The sequence below is a fragment of the Prunus mume genome, linkage group LG2 (genome assembly GCF_029339155.1).
Source record: "Prunus mume cultivar Tortuosa linkage group LG2, ASM2933915v1, whole genome shotgun sequence".
Taxonomy (NCBI): domain Eukaryota; kingdom Viridiplantae; phylum Streptophyta; class Magnoliopsida; order Rosales; family Rosaceae; genus Prunus; species Prunus mume.
Window position 1 is genome coordinate 37158755 of NC_142699.1, and position 25006 is coordinate 37183760.

Consider the following 25006-nt stretch of genomic DNA (forward strand, 5'->3'; position numbering starts at 1 on the left):
GTAGAGAATGTCCGATCGATATGTCAAAAGTATCACATAGATATTTAACGATTAAAAATAACATTTCACATTAATCCAACCGAATTATCAAAGTTGATGTGGAATGAAGGCTAGAGTTTCAGCTGTTACTTTTGACATCCCAAAAGTAAGATGTCAAATTAATATTTTATTATTTTTAAAAGATAGCTAGCTGTTAATTTCATTTATTATTTTCCTTTTTAATTTTTTTTCATCTTTATCTTAAATGATTTGGCTGTTAACAATAATTATTTATTTGACATATCGAGTGGAGTGTAAAACTGTGTAAATGATAAATTGCCACATTAACCATCAAATTTAAATTTAGTGTTTGGTATATGACATCTCTTTTGGAGATGCTCTTAAGCATCTCCAATCAATATATCAAAAGTGCCATATAGACATTTAACAGCTAGAAATAACATCTTACATCACTCTAACCAAATTGTCAAAGCTAATGTAGAATAAAGGTTAGATGTTTAGCTGTTACTTTTGACATCATTAAAGTAAGATGTCAAATAAATATTTTATTATTTTTTAAAGATAGCTGACTCATTATTTTATTTTTTTATATTTTTTTCCTTCTTTATCTTGAATGATTTGATTATTACAATAATTATTTATTTGACATATCAGATGGGAGTATAAAACTGTGTAAATATCAAATTGTCACATCAGCAATTAAATTTAAATTTGATGTTTGGTATTTGACATCTCCCTTGGAGATGCTTCAATTTATTCTACCTATTTACTAGGTTTGGCATTTTAAACAGAAAAATTGAAAAACCGCAAAAACCAACCGACAATTTACCGCAATAGAACCGCAATTACGGTAAATCGAACCGCATTTGCGGTATGAAGCACCGAACCGCATTTGCGATTGCGGTTAGAGTATTTGATTTTCAAAGCTTGCGGTTACCGAAAACCGCGACTATATTTTTTTTAAAAGAATTGCATTTTGTAGATAGCATTGGTGCTCAAACAACACAACGGGGTCCTTCAAATCCACTCACCACCATCAACACTTAAGTTTGTAACTTTAATTTGTAACATTGGTACATTGCATTTTCCTTTTAATTTGTAACTTTAATTAACTTTGAATTGGATTTTTCCTTTGGGTTGTAACTTTAATTCATTTTGCATTGCATTTTCATTTTAGTTTGTAATTTAAAAGGATTTGGAATTGGAATACTTGAGAAGTTGAGGTTGTGAATGCTTGAGAAGTTTAACTTTAATTGGAATGCTTGGAATTGTAACTTTAATTTTCTTTAGGTTGTGAATGTTTGAGAAGTTGAGGAGGTTGTGAATTTATATATGCTTGAGAAGTTGAGGTTGTGAATTTATATTTTTGGGTTAAATTATGTTTCAAATCAAAAGGCTTCAGAAGAAGCATCAAAATTAGGCCTAAAATGTGGAAGATTTGATTTTTATGACACAAAAAGAACTTGTAATTTTAAACCGTTAATTCACGGTAACTTGTCGGTTTGCGGTTTTAAAAATCACCATACCACAAATAGTAGGTCAATTTATAGTTTAGGCAAAAATTTACGATTACCGAACCGCAACTACCCCTACTATTTACAAGGTAGATTTTTCCCCTAACTCATCATTACACACACTCAAAATCCATTTATAAACACCCCCAAAAAGTTGACTTTAAGGTTGATTTTGAGTGTGTTTCTATGTTTAAATAGTGCTTAGGTTGTTTTATAAATACATGTCTAGGATTGAGTTTATTTATAAATTTGTATATTTTTTTTTGGTAAAGTAGGTGGACATTCTTTCACTTTCATCTTACCATGCCCGGGTTTTATCTCATAATAAAAGCAAAACCATAAATATTTGTATTTGTCGGGAATAAAAAAAGAAAAAATTGAAGCTGCATGTTGATGATGGATCTACACTGAGACAAAAAGACTGGCCTCTTTCTGAATCGTCATCGACTAAGCTTTGCTTTATTTCCGTCAAGTCTTCGACTGAGAGGAGAGATAAATTGATCGGCATCGGTCATGTCGTTCTCGTTCTTCAAGCCTTCGAGGCCCAAAACTCCACAGGAGGTGGCGAAGGCCATCAACGACAGCCTCATGGCCCTCGACACCCAGACCGTCGTCGAAGTTAAAGCCCTCGAGAAGGTCTTGTAATTTTTTTTTCTTCTAGGGTTTTTCGCTATTTTCATCGCCAATTTCATGCTTTCATTCTATGTTTCATCTCAATTTTCCTTTCCAATGTCTAAAGTCACGTTCTTGCTATGAAAATGTTCTCGTTCCTCCATACATTTTCAAATTTTGTTATACTATTGGGGCAAAACGTGTGCTTGCCTTTGCTTTGTGGGTGCTTGTGTGAGCATTATTGTACTTATCAATAGGCAATTGCCAATGGGGTAGTTTTAGATGGTATTAGTGCAAGCAAAACTGTAAGTTTGGAAGTGCTTTTCAAGTCGCGAATTGTGCATGAGTGTGCAAATTTACTGGCTTTCATTTCCCCAACTTTGTCTATAGTGGTACCACTACTTGTGAGATTCATAATCTAGTATGGTTTTTTTAGGTGCTATATTATGAAACTTTTGTTTAGTTAATGATTTGAATTTTTTTCTTCTTTTATAAGATGCTACTTTGCTTATTATAGGCTTTGGAAGAAGTTGAAAAGAATTTTGGGACAATGAAGTGTATGGTTTCTGGAGATGGGGAGACCGAACCAAATATGGACCAAGTTTCGCAGCTGGCTCTTGAAATTTGTAAGGAGGGTGTTCTTGATCTTCTGATCCACAAGTTACCTATACTGGGATGGGAAGTAAGTTATGGTCATTTGTATCATATTATCTGGCAATGAAGCATTGATTGCACTAGATGATGTGGTGTCTTCTATACAGGCAAGGAAAGATTTGGTCCACTGTTGGTCCATATTATTGAAGCAAAAGGTTGACTCTACTTATTGCTGCGCAGAATACATTGAGAACCATTTGGAGTTACTAGACTTTCTTGTCGTGTGGTAAGGTTATTTAATGCTTTCATGAATACTTATGTTTAAAACATAGATCCTTTACTTTTCTCCATTTGGCACAGTTTGGCGCTCTTCGTTTACTGTCATGTTACAATTTTGAACTTACGGACATCATGTTGTTCATCTTTGCAATAAACTACAGTAAGCAGTGGTTTATCAGATGCTACTTAACCTTATACTTCCTGTTTCGTGAGTGCATATGTTTTTCTTCAAATTTTGACTATTATAATCTTTGTTTTTAAAACAATTTGTGCAACTAGAGTGATCTTGTCCAAATTCTTGCTAATTTTGACACTTGCAGTCTCTTTACTTAAATTTGCATGCTTTTTATTGCTTTCAAGTGAATGATGGACTCATGCATGCATCTTAGTGTAAATTTGGCCAGCGGCTATGACCAACAGGAAATTGTCTTAATGGTCTACACATGTCATCATACTTTTTTAACTGATAGATTAGTATTGCATGAAACTTATTGGTTTCTTTTTGTGAGCAGCTATGACAACAAGGAAATTGCCTTGAATTGTGGAAATATGTTGAGGGATTGCATTAGATTCCCTACACTTGCAAAGTAAGACATTCAAACTTCTCATCCTTTTCCCCCTAATTGTTGTTTGTTTGGTAGTGATCTCGCTAAAGTGGATCCTATCTTGTAAAAGGAGCTCTGCTGTTACTTTCCATTACAGAAGATTTTGAATGAATGCAAAAAAGGAAATTTTGAGAAAAACTAATAGAGCTGCTACCTTCTTTTGTTTGCTTTTTTCCACTTCTTTTTCTTTGTTTGGCCAAAGTTAGAAAGGGGGAGGGGGTATTCTCACACGCACACACTGCTAGTGCCAAGGTGCTGTGGTGGTTTGAACCTGAGACCACTGGCCTCAAGTTGAGGCTCTTTCTTTACCACTTGGCTAGACCCCGTTGGTGCTTTTTCCCACTTTTGAATGTTGCTTCTAGCTAGCAAACAGGTTTCTTTTGTTCACTTGTTTGATTTTTGTAGTATTTTTTCAGATACATATTGGAGTCTGCAAGCTTTGTGTTGTTTTTTAAATTTGTGGAATTGCCGAACTTTGATGTTGCTTCTGATGCGTTCTCTACCTTCAAGGTTAGAATCATGAGCTTCTTTGATATTGGTCCTTTCTATATGTTGCTGAACTTTTAAGGCTCTATCTGTTCTTTCATATGTCCCTGAATTTGGCAGGATCTACTAACTAAACATGGAACAGTGGTATCTGAATTTCTGACTGCTCACTATGATGAGGTTTGTTCACTCTTTATCTTACTGTATTTTTCTGTACAAATCCAGTCAGTGGCAATCGTAGCTGCATCACTTTTTGATATGTATATGTTGATTGAATAATTTAAACCTACAAAATCTGCTTGCCGAAGATGCTCTTTGGAGGGCGCTTTTACCATCTGAATATCTGTTGTTTTGGGGACAAAATTAAGTTCTTGTTTTTTTTCCCTGATTTTGTACACCTGCATTGCGCAGGCCGTGAAGAAAGCTTTCTTCACTATTGTATTGGTAGACTTGTAGTGTATATTGTTTTTAGCAATCTGATGAGAAATTGTTGTTTGTTCCAGTTCTTTGATCTATATGAAAAACTCCTGACATCTCCTAATTATGTGACCAGGAGGCAATCTTTAAAGGTTGGTTCTGGTTATCTAACTCTTCGACTTCTGCTGTCTAATGTTCTTGTAATCAATGAGATATGCTAAGGATTATTTGTTTATTGATTTAGCTTCTCTCTGAATTCCTTTTGGAGACTCCAAATTCTCATATAATGAAGCGCTACATTCTAGAAGTTCGGTACTTGAAAGTCATGATGACATTGCTCAAGGTATTGAGTTTCTTGTTGTTGTTACTCTTTAGAACTTTGCTTTATATGACCAACCTATGGGTGCTACTTTGAAATGTGCATACTTAGCTATTGGTTACACACCATTGTATTCGACCAACTTTTGGTGTTTGGTATATACTTGATAAATTGAGAATTGTGTTATTGTTGTTTCTAGGTGCATTTCACCTGTTGTTTACTATTGTTTTTTGTTTTCATATGACTAGGATTCAAGCAAAAACATCCAAATCTCTGCCTTCCACATCTTTAAGGTGCTTTCTTCCCCTACTTTTTTCTCCTTCTCCTTCTCCTTCGCCTGCTCCTGCTCTCTCTGTGTGATGTGTGTGCTTCTTTGTATGTCATTCGAGCATGGAGTGCATTGTGTAGGCTACTATTTGAACCTGCATGCAGCGGGGGGTATTGTGCGCTCAATGCCAAGATGCATGCTATTTAGTGTCCATGAGTTTGTAAAAGTGTTGACTGGCAACCTGACGTTCATGCCATAACTTCTCATTTGTCCACTTCATAAAAGCAATGAATGAGATTGCTTAGGTTTCCTTCCATGGTACTTAATTTTTGTTACTTTTCATATTCATTATTCTGTGTTCTACATGCAGATCTTTGTTGCTAATCCCAATAAGCCACGGGAAGTAAAGGTTATCATGTCTAAAAACCATGAAAAGTTGACAGAGTTGCTTGAGAATCTCTCTGCCGGCAAAGGTGCTTAACTCATTGCTTTTCTGGCCATGTAACTCCTCGCTGGAATTGGCGGGTGAAAGAATGAATTGTGCTTCCAAAAATATTGAAAACTTCATGTCGTTTTCGTCCCTGATGATTTGTAGTGCTTTACCAGGTGATGAAGATGAGCAATTTGAAGAGGAAAAGGAGCTGATCATCGCGGAAATCGAAAGAGTAGCCCAAGTATCTAATTTTTGATACAAGCTCACATCTCCTAGCTGTGTTTGTTCTGAAATCCTGTTTTTGAACTTTCATGCTTTTCAATGATCTTCTGACAAGTTTTCCAAGAAAAGGGTAAAGCAATGCATAGAATATAATGCTTTCAATGCACTAGCAGGGAGTTGGGTGTATCAAGAACTGTATGCCCTTGTAATCTTTGTTGAATTAAAAGAGAAAAACAAGAAATCTTTTGATACACATGTTGTTAGAGAACTGAAAAATTATGTAAAAATGGTTGCCCTTGCTTGATTTATCAAACACCTCCAGTTTGGAGAATTCTACATGGACATGGTGTTGGTAACGTGAGATTGACTTCCTCATTATCTTTTGAAAATATGACTCTTAGAAGAAGCCTTTGCTTCCTGAAGGCATGATGACCTGGAGATGTTCTGAATATTTTTAAGGCTCTTGGAAGAGGTTTTGGCCTTTAGCTGTTATCTTATGCTAACCTTCATGTTATGTAAGGATTAAGCATCTTAATAAATAAAATGTTTGTTAATAATAAGTGCTGTCCACATATAAGGCAATGAAAACTTTACACCTTACAGAGATGAATAATGATTAATAACATCAGATCCTAGATAGATCTACTTTAAAACATGATGTCATACACTTTAAAGACGCATAAATGGACAATTTGAAGATACATGAACCATACTGATTAATTATATATTTTTCTATTTCCTATTAAAATTGTTAGATTCACAATTTTTGAAAATTTTATTTTCATAAGAGGTTTATATCTCAAGTGGTTAAAGAGTATCATCTCTTTCTGCACCGCACCCGAAATCCGAAGTTGGATTCTCCCATTTTCCTATATCGGTTGTATAAAAAATAGAAATCGTTATTTTCATCATAAATCTTTGTAAAAATAGAAAAATATCTATCTACCTCAGGGATCCTATTTTTGCATTTAAAAAGATATATTTCAGATTTTCCTTCCAAAATATTAAAGTAGATGACGTCACAATGCGGCATATCTATTTGTATATTTATTTGATGCTAAGTCGAGAGACCGGTTCATATCGGACTCCGAGTCCGATTAAAAGCCTCGGAGCAAGAATCTCTCAAATATCGCTCTCCCTGTATCGGCAGGCTCTTCCCCTGGTATAATTTCATCCCTAAAACCCCAAACAAGTTTCACCGAAACCCCCAAATCTCCTCTCTTGACGATGGATTTCTTCAAGTCCGTCTTCTCCGACGACCCGCTTCCCTCCGACGATTCACACTCGGACACCCAAAACGACGACGACCCGAACCCGGTACCGGAATCGGACCACAGCCCGCCTCCGAATTCTGGTACCGGGGCGTGGAGTTTCGGAGGTCTGATCACGACTTTGGCCGCGAAATCTGAGTCCGTTATCCAGAACTATCGTCGCGATTTCGAGGAGTTCGGGTCTGGGTTGAAGGAGGAGACGGCGGTGATCCGGCAGGTGGCTTCACGCGCCGTCAAGGACCTTCCGGCTTCTCTCGAGGTCGGTGCGTCGGTGGCTCAGGACTCGCTGGAGTCGGTGGGTCAGGCAATCGATGACATCGGGAGCACTGTGTGGAAATCGACGGCGGAGATCATTTCACACGGTAGGGACGTAATCTTAGCTGATGTTGTCGAATCTGATAATTTGGATGATAATGTCAGTGATAATCGTGAGATTAGTGATAATAAGCGATTGAGTAGCAGTGGTAGTGATTCGAGAAAGTACAGTAGGTTTGAAGCTCAAGTGCGTGCAATTCAGAGTAATATGAATACTTATTTGGAGGAGCCTGAGGATTTGGAAAGCTTTAGGAGTTGGACATCAGGGTTTGTTCTGGATGAGAAAGCAGAGGAGGTTGAGAATTTGATGAGGGAAAATGGAGTGATTGGTGAGATTTATGGGGAAATTGTGCCTGGTAAGGTTGACAATGAGAGCTTTTGGGTTAGGTACTTTTATAGGGTGCATAAGCTGACGGAAGTTGAGGAGGCGAGAGCTAAGCTTGTGAATCGAGCAATTTCCGGGGAGGAAGAGGATTTGAGTTGGGATTTTGATGATGATGAAGATGTGGAGAAGGAAGAGGGTAATGGTTCGGGTTTGAAGGTTGGCACGAGTGGGACTGTGGAGTTGGAGAAGCAAAAGCAAGCTTCTTTTGAAGTTGCAAGGGGTAGTGATGATGTTGAGAGTGTTGAAATTGCTGCAAGGGAATCGGTGAGTAGTGACTGTGGGGATAAGGCAGAGGCAAAATTTGACGAGAATGGAGTGTCAGAGGGGAAGACGGATGGTGGTGATTCTTGCAAAGAGAGCGATGTTTCAATAGTTTCGAGCCAGCCCTCAATGCCTGAGGAAGAGGATCTTGGGTGGGATGAGATTGAAGATATTGGAAGTGGGGATGAAAACAAAGGGGATGCTCCGGGGAGCAGCACTAACAGAGTTGATTTGCAGAAGCGGCTCAGTGCAGCAGAGGAAGAGGAGGATTTGAGCTGGGATATTGAAGATGATGAAGATGCTGCTATTAAATCATGACAAAATTATGGTCTGAAGAAGATCACAAGGGGTCTCAAGATAATTGTTTACTTGGTTGTTATACGTAAATATCTGTTCTTTGAAGTATAAGTGATTACAATCACGTTAATGTCACATTTTATAGTTCACTTCAATCAGAAGCCTGATATTGGTATCCTCTGCTCTATATATCTACTGGAGTTGTTTGGACCCTTCATGATTTTGAGTTTTGGTTTGAGAAAGTTTTGTTGTTTTACCTAAGCTCTTCTTCATCAATCATTCTTCTAACTAGTTACATTTGTTAAACTCCTCCTTCAGGCCTAGGTGAAGTTCAGCACTTAAACTTTGAAACCTTCTAATTTTCTTAGGTTGGTCTTTAGTGGTAGTGGAAATAGCACACTGGTGAATCTTTTCCTCCGTCTTTATGCACATAAATCGCTGCCTCAAGCCATCAAGCATTATAGATGCTGCAGTCCAAGTAAGTTCGTACCTGTGGAGTCATTCTATGGTGAAATTGATCAAACGGTTAACCAATTTGATCCATCGGTTAAGAGATAGGGCCTCATCTAAGGGGGCTTAGATAAGGCTTTTGTTGGTTATGATGAGCATCGCTTTAGACAATAAAAGCATTTTTATATGTGATCTGATTAGGTAAATTACTTCTACCATAAAAACAATTTGAAATTTAAAAAGCTAATCAATCATACACAACCTTGTTAAGGAAATTTATTGCGTAGTTGAATCTTCATCAAGTGAATTTGACAATATACTCTAAGCACAAGTTGAAAATTGAAATTAATTAACATCTTAAGCTTCGTACTTCGTAGCACTTTGTAGACTTGTAACTATCCCAAGATGCTCCACTAAAACTCAAAGGACCTGACTTGACATATTAGCAACCCTTTCCCGGAAAGCAATCACCACGTCAAAACCATGGGTCGTCATTAAACTTGGGAAGCACGGGTTCCTCAAACAGGATACTCTTCGATCCTTGAACAACTGTATTCTGAAAAATGGTTGTGCTCTTGGGGTCTTGGTGAACTGTTGCCCACCCATCCATCGAAGTCACAAGACCAAATCATTGTGAACCAAACCACTAGAACAACCACAACCACTAAGAGCATGTCCAGCGCTTGGGCCTAGCCTGGGCAAAAGGCAGCCTCAGGCTCCAAAACCACCTCCAGCTAGCAAGAGCTGAGTCCCACGGGCAAATTCAGCCGCTGCTGCGAGAATGATGTAATCTTGACGTCATAATGACGTCATCAACTAAAAAAAAGGAAAAAAATTCAGATTTGTAATATTTTTAATAAATACCTAAACATATTCTTTACTTCCCACACCAAAAACTATATACAAATTCATCTCCTCATATCTCATGTGAATAGTATTTGCCATTGCCCTAGCCTTTTGGGGTGAAACTAAAAAAGACAAGACTGCCACTATTCACATGAATAGTGGCAGCCCTTGCCTTGCCTTAGCCTTTTTGGGTGGACTTGCACTATGGTGCAAATACCAGCAGCAACCAACCACCGTTTTGGGTGGAGGAGCAATAGCTTGCTCCAACTAACACCCATTGGTCCCCCTTTATTGATTAAGATTTGGTTCTAGTAGTTCGCTTAAAATTGCCGGGTAGAATCATTGTAAAACAACCGCTTAATTTTTGTTGTCTATTGGTAGCTAGTGGGATAAATTCTTGGCGAGCAGAACAGGGCTTTGCTTTGCCAGCAAGTAGCGGGTTGGGCGAGTGCAAAGAAGAAAATACAGTGTTACAAATCCAAGCTGAGTAACCAAATCCACAAACAGAAAACGAATCGAATAGACCAGAATCATGGGATATAACACTCTTAATTTGGGCAAAAAGTAATAATACTAAGAAATTTGCATAACGTAACGTGCAAGACAGCTCACTCAGCTGTTAGAACTATTTAGAAAGTAAAAAGGAAACATATACTCTACATCCACACTGATTATGTTCAGGCTTGGACTTATATACTATGTCCACAATGATTTTCAGCCAAAACCAGACGGCAGAGAGTTGAGTCAGCCGGCACAACTAATTGTTGCTTTGCCTCAGCATTCGCAATATAGTCAGGAACAGGTTCAGAATGTCAAGATAAAGGGTGATGGAGGCCCAGATGTACTCATCGTAAGTAAAGCGCTTGATCAGGTTGTCAGTGTCATAAACAATGTAACCAGAGAAGATGACAGCACCAATGGCACCATAAACAGCATTAGTTGTAGGGCCGAGAGGGAAGAACATCTGCATAAAAGAACAACATCACAAAGTCAGATAAATACTTGGAGCATTTAGGGTACGGTATTATGTAACATTGAACAGACTATAATAATGGGTTGGCGGACAAATTTATAGCAAGACATCAGACCTGCATGAACCCGGTTACGAGGAGGACAATGAGGCCAGTAAACAAGACTGGTCCGAGGAAGCTGAAGTCCTTGCCCTTCTTAGAAGCCCAGAAGGTGTACGCGGTCAAGGATGCAACCACAGCTGAGGTTAGAACTAAGGCTTCAAGCACAATTGCTCCTGCAAGCACAAACATAATCCGTTAATAGTAATTGCGAGAGCCAAAAATTCCATAAATACGAAAAAGCAGAAACCAAAATAAACCCTATAATCATTAACAGATTCAAAGATATCATTGAAACAATCATAATGTAGGGTCATGAGACCAACCATCTGTATTAGCAACGGCCACACTCACTGTGACACTCAAACACAGAGTGAAAAGTCCAAGGAAGACAAAATTGAGGGGATGCTTCTGCTGATACACATGCAGGGGCCACAACACTGCAGCAAATTCAGATTTAGTTTTAAGATGATGCAGAAAATATCAAAGTCAGAACACAAAAAATGGATAACACAATGTTAAAGAAATTGGGTTGACTTCGACTCAATGTAATGAGAGAAAATCTATCATAAAAAGCAGACATAGTTTAGTTTCATATCAATATGAAACATATTGCCGATGCATAAAATTCCCAATTTTTTTTTCTAAGGATGTAATTGTAACCCTGTAACTGCATCATACATAATGACACCAGGACATTTAAACAATACCCAAGACTAATCTCCATAACAAAAACGTTAGATCGCACCCAGAATAGTCAAATCTGATACATTTTCAAATCCAGTACCAAATAATCACCCATCAAAAAAGCAAACCAAAGAATAAGTCTCGACCTTTGGATCAAAAACCCCAAATCCCAGATCTACAAGCAATATCCATGCACATAAATATCAGATTGATGCTATTAAAAAAAAGGGGGGTTTTGGTATTTGGATACTTACAGATTAAGGGAAGGATGGCGAAGAAGAGGAGAATTCCAGGGCTGCCCTTGAGGAGATCGTTGATCGGAGCATAGAGAACGGTGACGAAGGAGATGAGAGTGGTCAAAACCATCTGAGCGGCTAAGATTCCATAGACCTTGCGAATGAAACCCCATCGGAGCTGGTTCTCGCCTTTGCTTAGCCCTGGGTACAAGGTCTCCCCTGACTCTATGTCTACCTCCACTCCCTTGACGCTGTTCGTGCCCACCTCCGTGTATCCGTGCATCTTGTTCATTTTCTCTCTCTGTCTCTCTCTCTCTCTCACTTTCACGGTGAGGAATTTTCTCTGGAAAATTGGGAGGGGGAGAAGAGAAAGATTGTTAAGAGTATGCGGGTTGGTTTGGTTTCTTGCGGTTGGTGGATAAGAATTAATTAAACAAGAAACATATCGAGAGTTGGCTTTTTCAGCGGTTTCGCTAAAATGACAGGCGGGTATGGTTGGAACTCTGACGCCGTGTTTTAACGCCGTTGGATTTTTATACGCGTTATTCGATTAAGGACGGTGATAAGTGTTAAATATTTTTCTTTTTCTTTCTAATTATTTGTTTTCCTTCTACAATTGTTTTTTTTTTTGGTGACAAGGTGCAAGTCTACTTATTTGGTTTTGTGTAATGGACGAGTATAAAATAGTAATATATCGAAGTGGAATTCAGGCTAAGCTTCCAATGTCAACTCTTGTCCTAAATGGACGACAAGGTGAGGATCTCATAAGCCTGCAAAATGAACAATAAGATGGGCATGAATGCTTGAGATTTATCGTTTAAACAAAGTTGCCTTTGTTTTTTTTTTTGGTCGAAAAGGTGCAATGATCATTGAAATAGCATCCAAATACAGACCACCAATCAAAAGAGGGCAAAAACCCGAACACTCACAGACTGAGAAAGGAAAAGTAAGACAAGACTCAAGGGAGACCATCATGAAGCTTCTCCCCACTCAGACTGAGACCATGCAGAACAATTAACTAGGAGGGCACGGCAGCCCATCCGACACCAAGACATGAACCAAGGATTGCAGTGGCCGGTAGGCCCAACTTTCCAGTTCCACGGACCGAAACCTATCGACGCGCCTTGTGGGCAAGACGATTTGCTTTCCTAGAGACCCACCCATCGGACCTCACGGAAGTTAAGGTGAGCAAACGAATTTCTTCCAAAAGGGGTAAAATACTCCAGGCTTGGCTGCAACCATGGTCATTAACACCATCAAAGAGAACTTTGGAGTCGGTTTCCATCACGATGCCCACCGACCGACTTGAGAAGCAAGTTGGAGCCCCTTGACCGCCGATGCCGCTTTGAGAGCAGAGTTGCCCCAATAAGGACAGCGACCGACAAAAAGACCATCCCAATTCCGAATCACTACACCCAACCTCGCCTTGATGAAGTCGGTTTCAAGAACCGCCCACGCTTGACTTTGGCTAAACCAAGGCTGCGGGGATCTACCTAGTAACCGACTGGGGATGGAGGCACAGGAGGAGGGTAGGGGAGGGCATTAGCATCCAAGAATTCTTTAGCCGCATGGGTCGCCTTGTCCAAAACAGCAAGGGGCTGAGGAGCACCACCTTCGAAGACAGCAGAGCATCTAGCCTTCCAAATTTCCCAAGTAATGAAGCTAACCAATGTGAAAGCCCAGTCCTTCTCAATTAAACTCCATTTCTGAAGGCTAAAAGGATCATTGAACCAGCTAGCAAGGGTTGTAAATCTCTGGAGATCAACTTTGTAGGTGAGGGAAGAGGCAAACCACACCAAATTTGTCCAGGGGCATAAGAATAGTAGATGCTCAATGAACTCCTCATAAATCTCACAGAGAGGATAACAGGGATTGGAAGCACATTTCCTCTTGAAAAGATTCAGCTTGGTTGGGATAGCATTGGAAACAACACGCCAAAGGAACAGTTTTATTTTTGGGAGGGTGCGAATTTTCCATAAAGCCTTCCATACCAAAGCTGGAGTGGAGGCAGAGGAGTGCGAGCTGCCAGAAGGCTCTAACGATTAACAGAGTGAAGAACGTGGTACCCTGATTTAACCGAATATAGACCATTGGAGGTCCAAGGCCAGATGAACTTATCAGGAAAGGTAGAGTGCCCTACAGGCGTAGCAAGAATGGCTTTCGCAGTTTTCACAGTCAATAACGCCAAGAATAGCGTTAATATTCCAAGTATGCCTCACAGGGTCAATGATCTCGCAAACCAACTGAGGTAAAGCCGGCTCAATGTAATATGACGAATGATTCCATTACCTTGAACCCAGTTATCATTCCAAATATTGGTCTCAGCATCAGATAGCACTAGTTTACGGGCATGGCTGAGGATGGAGTCCCTTCCCTCAATCAGACTAGACCATATCCACGAAGGCCGAGAACCAAGCACCGCATCTAAGAAATCACAATCGGAAAGTAACGACCTTTCAGCAACTTGACCCAGAGGGAATTGGGATTCAGAAGAATTCTCCAGCTTTGTTTGGCAAGCAAAGCTAGATTAAAGTCAGCAAGGTCCCGAAAGCCAAGTCCACCATCTCTTTTGGCTAGGCACAGAGCACTCCAAGATTTCTAGTGGATTTGGGAGTCCTTATCAGGGTTGCTCCACCAGAAACGGGTAATGTCCCCATTGATCTCTTTGCACAAAGACAGGGGCAACTTAAAACACATCATCGGATAGGCCGGGACAGCCGTACCAACCGCTTTAATGAGGACTTATTTGCCTGCCTGGGACAAAACTCCATTTTTCCAACCAGCCACCTTTTTCTTTACTCTTTCCCGAATAAAGCTCATGGCATTCTTTTTAGACCTCCCCCACGCAGAAGAGAGGCCCAAGTATGAGCCATGATAGGATGCACATTGAACAACAAAGAGAGAGCCGATGGCTTCTCTGGTCGACGCAGGGGTATTTGTGATGCAACACCAAACTCGATTTCTCAAAGTTGATTAGCTGACCCGAAGCAGAGCAATACTTTTCCAAGGCCACTTTGAGCTTCGCACAATTTGCAACATCAGCCTTAGCAAAAAAATGTGATAGCTTGATCCCTTGTATGTGACCATCCTCGACATGCTTAGACAGGTTGTGCTGGTTGTGCGATAGGACCTCACACACCAAAAGAAATAGGTATGGGGAGATGGGATCGCCCTGCCTTAGACCCCTGGAAGGTGTGAAATGGGGCCCAAGTTTCTCATTCAACAGGACATCAAAAGAAAGTTCATTACAAGTCGGATCCACTCATTGCAGAACCCCAACTTCTCCAACACAGCTTCCAGGAAGTCCCACTCAACTCTGTCATAGGCTTTGTTCATATCCACCTTAAGACCAACTTCAAAATTCTTCCCAGTTTTCTTAAGCTTCAAATAGTGGAAGGCTTCGTGAGCGATAATGATGTTATCTTGAATTTGACGATCCTCAAGAAAGGCATTTTGATGATCAGAAACCAGCAAAGGCATGAGAGTCTTCAGTCTATTAGCAAGGACCTTAGAGAGGATTTTGTAAGAGGTATTGCACAAGCAAATAGGTCTGAACTAGGAGGTTTTCTCAGGCACAGGCACTTTGGGAATTAGAGCTATAAAGATACCATTGAGCTCATGAAGAGAGAGGTTCCCACATGCAAACTCGTTAGTCGTACCAAGAATAATGGATTTGGCAATTAACCAATACCTTTTATAAAACAAAGCCGGGAAACCATCAGGCCCGGGAGCTTTAAGAGCTCATAATTGGTCAGCAGCCTCCTGAATTTCCAACTCCGTAAAAAGGGCCACGAGATTACGGTTCATTTCTAGGCTAACCAGCTGCGGGATGGCATTAAGGATAGTACCTTACTCTCTAAGGCCATCCGAGGAAAAAAGAGTGGTCAAATAGTGGTGGAACTCCACGTGGACCCTTTTCTCTCCAGATAGCCACTCACCATTCTCATTTTTAATTTTGAGCACCATATTTTGTTGTATGCGTTGGATGGTTGAGAGGTGGAAGAATTTGGAGTTCGTGTCACCCACATGCAGCCACTTTAATCTTGACCTTTGACTCTAGTAAAGCGCTTCATTCTTCCAAAGCTGGGCCAACTTACTTTGGATGGCATCAGCATTCACATTAGAGTCCCCAATAGGAAGAACGGACTGAGCATCCTCAAGAGAACCGAGAAGGTGCTTGATACGGACTTTGTTATTAGGATGGCGATCCTTGCTCTACCGGATGAGACCATTTTTGCAGTGAGTCAGATTACGGGACCATTGGCTTAACTATGAGCCAAAGAGATTGCTCCTCCAACAATTAGAAATCACCTCCGAGCAGGTGGGGTCCTTAGCCCATTGAGCCTCAAATTTGAAGAGCTTATGACCTTTGATAAAAACTAGGTTGTTGTCAAGGAGAATAGAACAGTGGTCAGAGCCAAAGCGGGCACAGTAGGAAACACACGAGTTGGGCCATCTTTCCAACCAACGAAGGTCAGCTAGGCCTCTATCTAGCCTTTCCCGAAGATGGGTAACATTATTGACCCTACGCTCCCAGGTAAAGGCTTGGCCCGCAAAGCCGAGGTCCACTAGCCCAAAATGATCCATAAACTCCAATAAATAGCGCCGACGATTAGCATCCCATCCCCGGCCCCCTTCTTTTTCAGACTCCCAGCAAATTTCATTTAAATCACCAATAATGACCAATGATACCTATGGAGTGCAAATTTGCCCAGAAAGAAGGTTTTTCACTACTATATGGTGTACCATATAGCCACGAGCATCTTGCAATCAAGTCATCGGCCTTGACCTTAATCACGGCATCAATCCAAAATTTTGAGGAGTCCAGAATGCTAACCTCAATACTCGGCTTCCACCAAATACTCAAACCACTGGCTAGTCCAACCGGATCCACTGAGAACCCCTTATAGAAACCACAATGACGATGAAGAGCGTTGATTATGTGATGATTCTCTTTGGTCTCCATTAGAAACACCACAGTGGGATTTTTAGAGCTAATAAGCTTTTTCAAATACAGAACTGCCCAGAGAGTCAGATTATCATATCGACGGGCTTGTCTTGGGCCAGCCGCTACCACCTCGGAGAGGGGTAACATCCTCCTTCCTCTTACCCTTTCTCTTTGCTTCCCAAGCTGCCAATTCCTTAGAATGGCTGACTTGACTTCACATAATTCCAAACTCGATCCTTCACTTGGAAGAGCCTGAGTCCCGAGCACCAATCTTTGCCTCATATTGTCGACCCCAACCACCCTTATTATGACTGGCTCCCGCCCCTTCTATTGGATAGAAGGAGGAGCAGCCAGAGTGGGGCTGAAAAGAGCCCTAGTTTTCTTCGAAAGTGGAGCAGTAGATAAGCACTGCTTTTTATTCCGAATCAAGCCAAGGGTTAGGGAGCTTCCTCTTTGGTTGACCCAAGACCACAAGAGGCCCTAGGGAGGAGGACGAATCAGTTTCCTCAAGGACCAGCCCATCCCCTGAAGCAAGCTCACCATTGGGAACATCATCAATTTGAACCGTGGATGAGAGACCCAACCTTACCTCCGTAATCTGAGAGATGTGGGCACAACTTCTTGTCGTGCTCGGTTGGGTGCGGCCCAAATCCAATCCAATATCTGGATTTGAAAATCCCATTGGCCTATTTACTTTTGCCAGGGCCTATGGTGGAACCAAGAGGATCGCACCAATCCCCTTCCAGCGAAAGACCATTTATTGCCACGGACAAAGTGCCATTATAGAACTGGGTCCTAAAGCTCTCGTGATCCCACCTCCTAGCATAGTCACTAAGGTAGGCATGCGTCTCGAGGTGCTGCATGATCAGTCCCATGTTGCAAGATGGCAGTTGTAGGATCTTATCGCTCACCCGCTTGTCTTACCTTGCAGAATGTAGGCTGGGTCCGTGTGCAAACATGGCAAGAATGGATTGTCGAAGACAGAGCCTGCTGACCAAAGGTAAATGCCCATTATGCCTCCATTTCCACGAGTTGGCCACGTCCCAACCTTTTATCCCACCGCCGATTATTCACGATGCTCCACCACTCGTCGAGAAATGCACTTATGGGCGCATGGGATATAGGAGGAGCATGGAGCGATTCATCGTCACGGAGGCCAAGGGAAAGAATCCTCGGGCCAGATTTCCACGACATCCCCTTGAGTGGCCAAAGCGGCCGCAAGCGGCGAAGTCACGACGACCTTCAGATCGGTCGGATGGTACGAGTTTCATGCACGGACACGGCGTACTAAATCCGGTGGCGGGGGTTTTGAAGCATCCAAATCAACCCCGATTTGCATTGCCTCAACCCTATCTCTTCACTTTCTTCATTTTCCAAAGACAAGATCGATCCTCGCCCCAACATGCGAGCGTTCTTGGCAGTACATTGGTTCCTAGGAATTCCATGCGCTTGGACCTGAAAATAGCCCGTCCGGCTGGATATCATCAATGGAATGGTATAGCGGCCAGTGTTTAAGGGTGAAGACGTACCCTTTTAAGAACTAGGGTTGACGTCCCAAAAGCTGCAAGCGACAGCTTCATCACCCACCATAATAGAATAGACATTGGCCTTAGCCTTACAGATTTTGACCACCCCTATATTTGTCCAAAGCACCCTTAAGATCTCCTTCACCGTGGCCAGAGATGGCTCCTGGTCAGCTACCAGCAAACCTACCAGGGCAATTTTATCTTCGATCGTATCATCAGCTCAACTTTGTCCTCAAAGAAAATAGACAGCACTTCATCCACCTTAGCTTTGTCTCCCGAGTAGTAATCCGCCATGAAGGGGGAATAGACTGTAAAGTAGAGTTTGGAAAGATAAGGACACAGAAAACACCGTACCTTGACTCAGGCAGGGTTCACATCAAAGCTCCATAGAGCTCACCACCCTCGATCTTACCCTACCGTACCTTAAGTTGCCTCTGTTTGATGTCCCATTTTGATTTGCATTTCCACTTTTATTTTATTTTGTTTATACAAACAATATTCTACTTTAATCTAATCTAAATTATGAAAATGTGGATTCAAACTCGATGTAGAATGGGTTATATCTGCTCTAGCCAACTTGGCTAAATCTATATCTTCTTACATTCCCACTTCCAATTCCACATTTTTCATCAAATAATATATTGACACTTTTCACTTTTTCCTAAATTAAGGTGTGTATATCATTTCATCACTACATATCATACTAAAATTTCATTTTCAGCAAATAATAATTTCCTTTTTCTTTTTCTCTCTCAATGATTCGAATATCACTAAAAAATTACTCCATAACTCAAAGAATAACAAATAATCATAAGAAAAAGAATTGGGATCGTCATAGAATAATAAATACTTAGAACAAGTAATTCTACTCCTACCATCTCTTTTATGTATAGATGGTTTTTTTTTAAAAAAAAAAAAATCAAAGAAAGATAACTTCATTGAAACAACAATGTCATGATACAAAAACTAAAAATTGGACTTCAGTGATGCAACAAGTATGACATCATTAAAACCTTGCCTTTAAAAACCTCTAAATACAGAAAATCTGGTCAAGGAAAACGAGTACCACAACATCACAACCAATATAAAATAAAATTAAAATTAAGAAAATAACTTGTCATTAAGCAAAACATCAGAAAGCCACAAAGGACAACCCTATAGCCAAAATTGAAATTCCTGAGACAGAAGCGCCTGCTTAGCTAGTAGATGAGCAACTTGATTACACTCCCGATGAGCAAATTGACAAGAAATACGAGCAAAAAGATTAAAAATGCCCCTAGCTTCATCTACTAAGCACCCTCCATCGACTAACTTTGCTCAGAATTTTGAAAACTCATAATAACCTCTTTTGCATCCATTTCCAAAATAACATAGTGATGCTCCATTTGACTTGCAATCTTCAAGCCCAAGATTGCAACATAAATTTCAGTTGCTTTAGGAAAGAACATGCCATGAAGACATTTAGAGGTAGCCAACAATAAATCACCCATACCATCCCGAATAACAACCCCCAAACCCCTAAAACCAAATGGCAAATTAACAGCTCCATAGACATTTAACATCACAAAAGTACCATTAGATGGAGACCAACATCATACAACACTAATTGTTGGAACATGAAAAACTTTAAAGTAATAGCTCGTTGGTATTCCAAAACAAGCTCTCGGGTAGAGCCAAAAGTCAAATAGGTGAAGTACTCCGACCATAATGAAAAAGATCATTACAAGATCTCCATAATCCCCAATTGGAAAAAAATAAAATTAAAGAAGACCAACTCGTCATTGGTCAAAATCAAATAAACATATCGGAAGAACTCCTTAAAAGTACCAACCTATATAGGAACAAACAAGTCTTGAAAAGGTGAATAATGCCAAACTTCCCGTGACAACCGAAAAAATCAAAGAGCTTGTATGCTGAGAACACCGAAAACAAAGAGAATCAAGAATAATATGGCCCTTAAAAAGATTCACCTTGCATGGAAGAATATCGTGTACCGCTTTCCATAAAAACACCTTCAATTTATTAGGGATGCGTAAAGACCAAAAAGAAACCACAACAGATCCACCGAATTACCAGACCCACTCACTCCTTCCAGCCATCTCAAAACCAAACTTTGAGATAACCAATAACCACCCTTTTGACACTATACTTCCCATTCACAGTGTAATGCCAAATAAGATTATTCCGATGAATTAGGAATAAAAGGAATCGATAAAATAGCAACAACCTCTTCTTCCCAAAAGACTACAGTAAGTAAGTCAAAGTTCCAACAACCATTTGGACCAAATAAGAAATGAACAGTAGCATCATCTCCAAAAAAAAATGAGGTAAAGAAGGCTGAAAAGAGGATGGTAGAGGCAGCCAAGGATCTCGATAAATCTTAATTGATAAACCATCTCCTACTCTCTAGTGAAGACCAGCAGCCAATAACTCCCAACCCCAAAGTAAAGATCTCCAAATAAGTGAAGGAGAATTCCCCAAAGGAACACTCAAAAAATCATCATTAGGAAAAATGTGTGTTGTTATTCCCTTACTGCAACTAGGTCACTCGAGGGCGTTATCGCCACATCGTCTCTTCCTGTTCCAAAAAAGTCCAAACGAGACTCTAAAAGTTTAAGGTTGGACAAATAAATGGGAGAAGGAACAGTAGTATGCAAATGAGCAATTTCAACTTTCACATCCCGGATTTGCACTTGCAAATTGCCAAAATGTGTCCAATTCCAACTTTGTAGAGAAACAAATTATGTTCATTTAGGCTCTAAGAAGCCTAAGCATCCGTTCAAAATATCTTCTTCATTTGACCTCTTTTGTTTGTCCGGGCTCTTTTCATATTTCTATTTAATAGTTCCTTAGAGTAACTCCACCCATTTGCCCTTAACCATGACAAGAAGGGAGCTAAGGCAACCACTATTCACGTGAATAGTAGTTGCCCTTACAAATAGTATTTTCCGTTTCCGCCCATTGTCATGGCAAAGGGCAATTACTATTCATTTTTTAATTTTTTTCACAACTTTTTTTTTTTACCATAATAATTAATTTGGATAATATTTTCGGGTTCCTACGTGTCAATACTATTCATATCTCATAATCGGATAAAATTTTCAATTTCAAATTTCAAATAAATTAAAAAAAATGCTGGTATTTATAGAAAAAAATTCATTAATTTTGGGTATTTTTAAAAAAAATTTTAATTTTGTCCAGTATTTTATTGCAAAAATTGGCTGCCGTTGGATTGGAGGAAAAATTAGATCGGAGAGCTCAGACGACGCCACGTGGCAACAGAAAAAATCAAATCAATGGGGGATCAGAAATCAGAGGGTATCAGAAGGCCGACGCCTCATTTTAGACCTCGGCCAGTTGATGGGTCCCACACCTCCCCCTGCCTCTCCGGAACCCATTTTTGGTGAAAAAATCCCCCAGCCCTAGGCAAAGGGGCCTTGCTGGAGTTGCTCTTAGTTCAACATGACAAATGACATTTAAGGCTTTGTCCTAGTTCAATTGGTTTGAAATTCTTTAGCTTAAGACTGATTTGGTGGTCTATGGTTGGGTTTTAGTTTTAGATTTTGGTCAGTTTACGATAGGAAGGTTAGATATATTCTCCATTTAGTCTTAACTCTTGTACTCGCTAAGTACATAGGCTATGCATACGTTTATCTTCACTTTTGGCAGGTCAAGATATATGCTCCTTTCACATACATACATGCAAATCTATAGATTCTAATTAATCTATGAGGTTTGAAGAGATAGCAAGGAATTTAAATAAACAAGGACTCAAAAGTTTATTGGACTGGCTACATACCTAGGCCTTGATATACTTATTTCATATAAAGTACATGCACTTCAAAGTGCATATGCAAATTCATGGATAAGAGGTTTACTTATACAGATTCTCTATTTGCTCCTTGTATTGTGCCATGACTTTGTCCCTTCGTATTTTCATAGTTGGAGTCATTAAACCACTATCAATATGCAATAAAAAGGTACAATTAATCAGCTAGCTAGTCACATATCTAACTAGAATGACAATGCGGGCAATGATATTTTATCGTAAAGGGCTCATCCATAGTCAAGATTGGTCCAATTTGAAACGAACACACTAAACTGGACCGGTTAGGTTAAGTTTACTTATTCATCTATATATAAAATTATTAGTATGCCAAACTAATATTCAATCACATGAGTAACTCCAAGTAACATCTAAACATCTTAGCCCAATTAATTGCTAAAATATGAAAACTATGAGAGAATATTTGTTTGTGGGAATTTTCTATATATTATTTTCCTTGTAGGAGGTCATATTTATAATACAACAAAACCTGAATGGGCAAGTAAATAATAAATTCCTAAATCTATTTACAATAGGAAATCAAGAATTAAAGTAAATCAATTATAATTATAATAGGAATTCTTGGTGTGTAAGGAAAGTAAGTCAATATCCACAAGTCATGCCAACACTCCCCCTCACGTTGGTGCATAGATGTCGTCCAATGCCCAACTGATCCAATGAATTGTGGAATGCTTTACTGGAAATCGCCTTTGTCAAAATATCCGCCAATTGATCCTCGGATTTCACAAAAGGAAACTGAAACACTTTAGCCTCAAGCTTCTGTTTGATGAAGTGTCGATCCACCTCAACATGTTTAGTACGATCATGCTGAACCGGATTCTGTGCAATGGCTATAGCAGCCTTGTTGTCACAAAAGAGATTCATTGTAGATGTAGGTTTATACCCAAGTTCAGTAAGCAACTTTCTTAACCAAAGAAGTTCACAAATCCATTTAGTCATGCCTCTGAACTCGGCTTCTGCATTGGATAAAGCTACTACATTCTGCTTCTTGCTCCTCCATGTCACCAAATTACCTCCCACGAATGTGAAGTAACCCGATGTGGATTTTCTATCTATTACATTACCTGCCCAATCTGCATCTGAATAACCATCTAATATTTAGATGATCCATGCTTTGAGAACATAAGTCATTTTCCAGGTGCAGACTTCAAATATCTAAGTATCCGAAGAACTACATTCATGTGGTCTTCACTTGGAGAGTGCATAAATTGACTGACAACGCTCACCGCATAAGCAATGTCTGGTCGAGTATGTGACAAATAGATCAATCTTCCCACTAACCTTTGGTATCTTTCTTTGTTAGTTGGAACTTGATCCGGATATTCTCCAAGATGATGATTTTGAACAATAGGAGTGTCCGCAGGTTTGCAATCTAGCATTCCTGTGTCTATCAACAAGTCCAAGACATATTTCCTTTGAGAGAGAAATATGCCTTGATGCGATCGAACCACCTTAATTCCCAAGAAATACTTAAGTCCACCTAGATCCTTCATCTCAAACTCTGTAGCCAGATAGTCTTGTAGTTGTGATATTTCCTATTTATCATTCCCAGTAATAATCATATCATCAACATAAATTTTTAATGTTGTTACCTTCCCTTTTCGATGTTTCAAGAACAGAGTATGATTTGAGTTGCACGGTTTGAAACCATTGTTCTTCATTGCCATGGTGAACTGTCTAAACCATGCACATGGTGACTGTTTCAACCCATACAATGCTTTTCGTAACCTGCAAATTGTTCCAGTATGAGAAGTATTATAACCATGGGGAATGTCCATGTACACCTCCTCAGTGAGTTCGCCATGTAGAAAAACATTCTTTACATCAAACTGGTGTAGTGGCCAATCCAAATTAGCTGCAAGGGACAATAAGACTCTGACGGTGTTTAACTTTGCAACTGGAGCAAAGGTTTCTTCATAGTCTATACCATAGGTCTCTGTGTACCATTTTGCCACAAGTCTTGCCTTGCATCGCTTGATAGATCCATCTGCATTGTGTTTTATAGTAAACACCCATCTACATCATATAGTCTTTTTTCTCGTGGTATAGTCTCCAATGTCCAAGTCTGATTTTTCTCAAGAGCTTTCATCTCCTCTTTTATAGCTTGGACCCACTTAGGATCTTTCAATGCTTCAAAGACCTTGGTTGGAATATGAATAGCAGACAACTGAATGCACAAAAGCCTTGAGTGATTCAAACAGCTTCTCAGTGGATACATGATTTGCAATTGAATACTTGGATGTCTTGCCAATATCAGGTGAATAGCGGTTTGGTGGCTTCCCACGATTTTGCCTAAAAGATAATTGATATCCAATAGTTTTATCCTCTAAATGCACAAGTCTAGTAGGAGTAGTTACCTCAAGAATATTCTCAGGAGATTGGTCTGGTACTGTTGAGTTAGAGGGGTCTTCATCTTGTTGTTCTGTATTGTTCAGAGGTGTGAGACTCAGATCAGAAATATCTTCGTATGGATTAGGTGGGTCGGTAATTGATCGCTATGAATGGGCGATTGGTCACTTTTCTACAGAGAGTAATCTTATGCTCCAGACTCGGGATGATCAATCATTTCTGTACATAGGAGAATTTCTTCGCTTTTCAAGTTGCTCCAATTCTACTCTTCACTTCGTATCTCCCCAAGGGTAGAATTGGATGATGGGTCATGGAAGAACAGCTCAGATTCCAGAAAGGTCACATCCAAAGTGACATAGGTATGTCGGGTATGAGGGTGATAACAACGGTAGCCTTTCGATAAGTGATATAACCCACAAAAACACACGAAGCACAGGGATCAAGTTTGCTACGTTGATTTTTGTGGAGATGGAAAGAAAGCCACACATCCAAAGATTCGGGGTGTGAGTACCAAAACAGAGGGTAGAGGTCTATGTTGCGCAACCACCTGTAAGGGAGTTTTAAAGGTCAATACACCAGAAGGCATGCGGTTGATTATGTGAACTACAGTGACAATAGCATCATCCCAGTGATGGCGAGGAACATGAGCGCCAATAAGAAGTGCTCGGGCGGTTTCAAGAAGATGTCGATTCTTTCGTCAAGCAACACCATTTTGTTGCGGTGTCCGAGGACAAGTCGTCTCATGGATAATTCCATGTTGGTGGAAGTA

The 25006-nt window shown here is 40.0% G+C and overlaps 3 protein-coding genes across 3 annotated transcripts; 2 read left to right on the forward strand and 1 right to left on the reverse strand.

The window, feature by feature from the left end:
• The first annotated feature begins 1862 nt into the window (after positions 1-1862).
• LOC103322872 (Mo25 family protein) lies at positions 1863-6087 on the forward strand. Its single transcript, XM_008224820.2, has 11 exons — positions 1863-2150; positions 2644-2808; positions 2888-3006; positions 3512-3586; positions 4021-4114; positions 4211-4270; positions 4594-4659; positions 4752-4850; positions 5075-5119; positions 5465-5567; positions 5701-6087. Exons 1-11 carry the CDS (start codon positions 2028-2030, stop codon positions 5781-5783), a joined length of 1032 nt encoding a protein of 343 aa, XP_008223042.2. The 5' UTR covers positions 1863-2027; the 3' UTR covers positions 5784-6087.
• Positions 6088-6825: 738 nt separating this feature from the next.
• Positions 6826-8495, forward strand: LOC103322871 (uncharacterized). The gene has a single exon (XM_008224819.2). The coding sequence runs from the start codon at positions 6977-6979 to the stop codon at positions 8297-8299; it is 1323 nt and encodes a 440-aa protein (XP_008223041.1). The 5' UTR covers positions 6826-6976; the 3' UTR covers positions 8300-8495.
• Positions 8496-10126: 1631 nt separating this feature from the next.
• LOC103322870 (Bax inhibitor-1 family protein) lies at positions 10127-11998 on the reverse strand. Its single transcript, XM_008224818.3, has 4 exons — positions 11586-11998; positions 10971-11084; positions 10663-10820; positions 10127-10538 (listed from the first exon to the last, which is right to left on the reverse strand). The coding sequence occupies exons 1-4, from the start codon at positions 11857-11859 to the stop codon at positions 10332-10334; spliced, it is 753 nt and encodes a 250-aa protein (XP_008223040.1). The 5' UTR covers positions 11860-11998; the 3' UTR covers positions 10127-10331.
• Positions 11999-25006: the final 13008 nt, after the last annotated feature.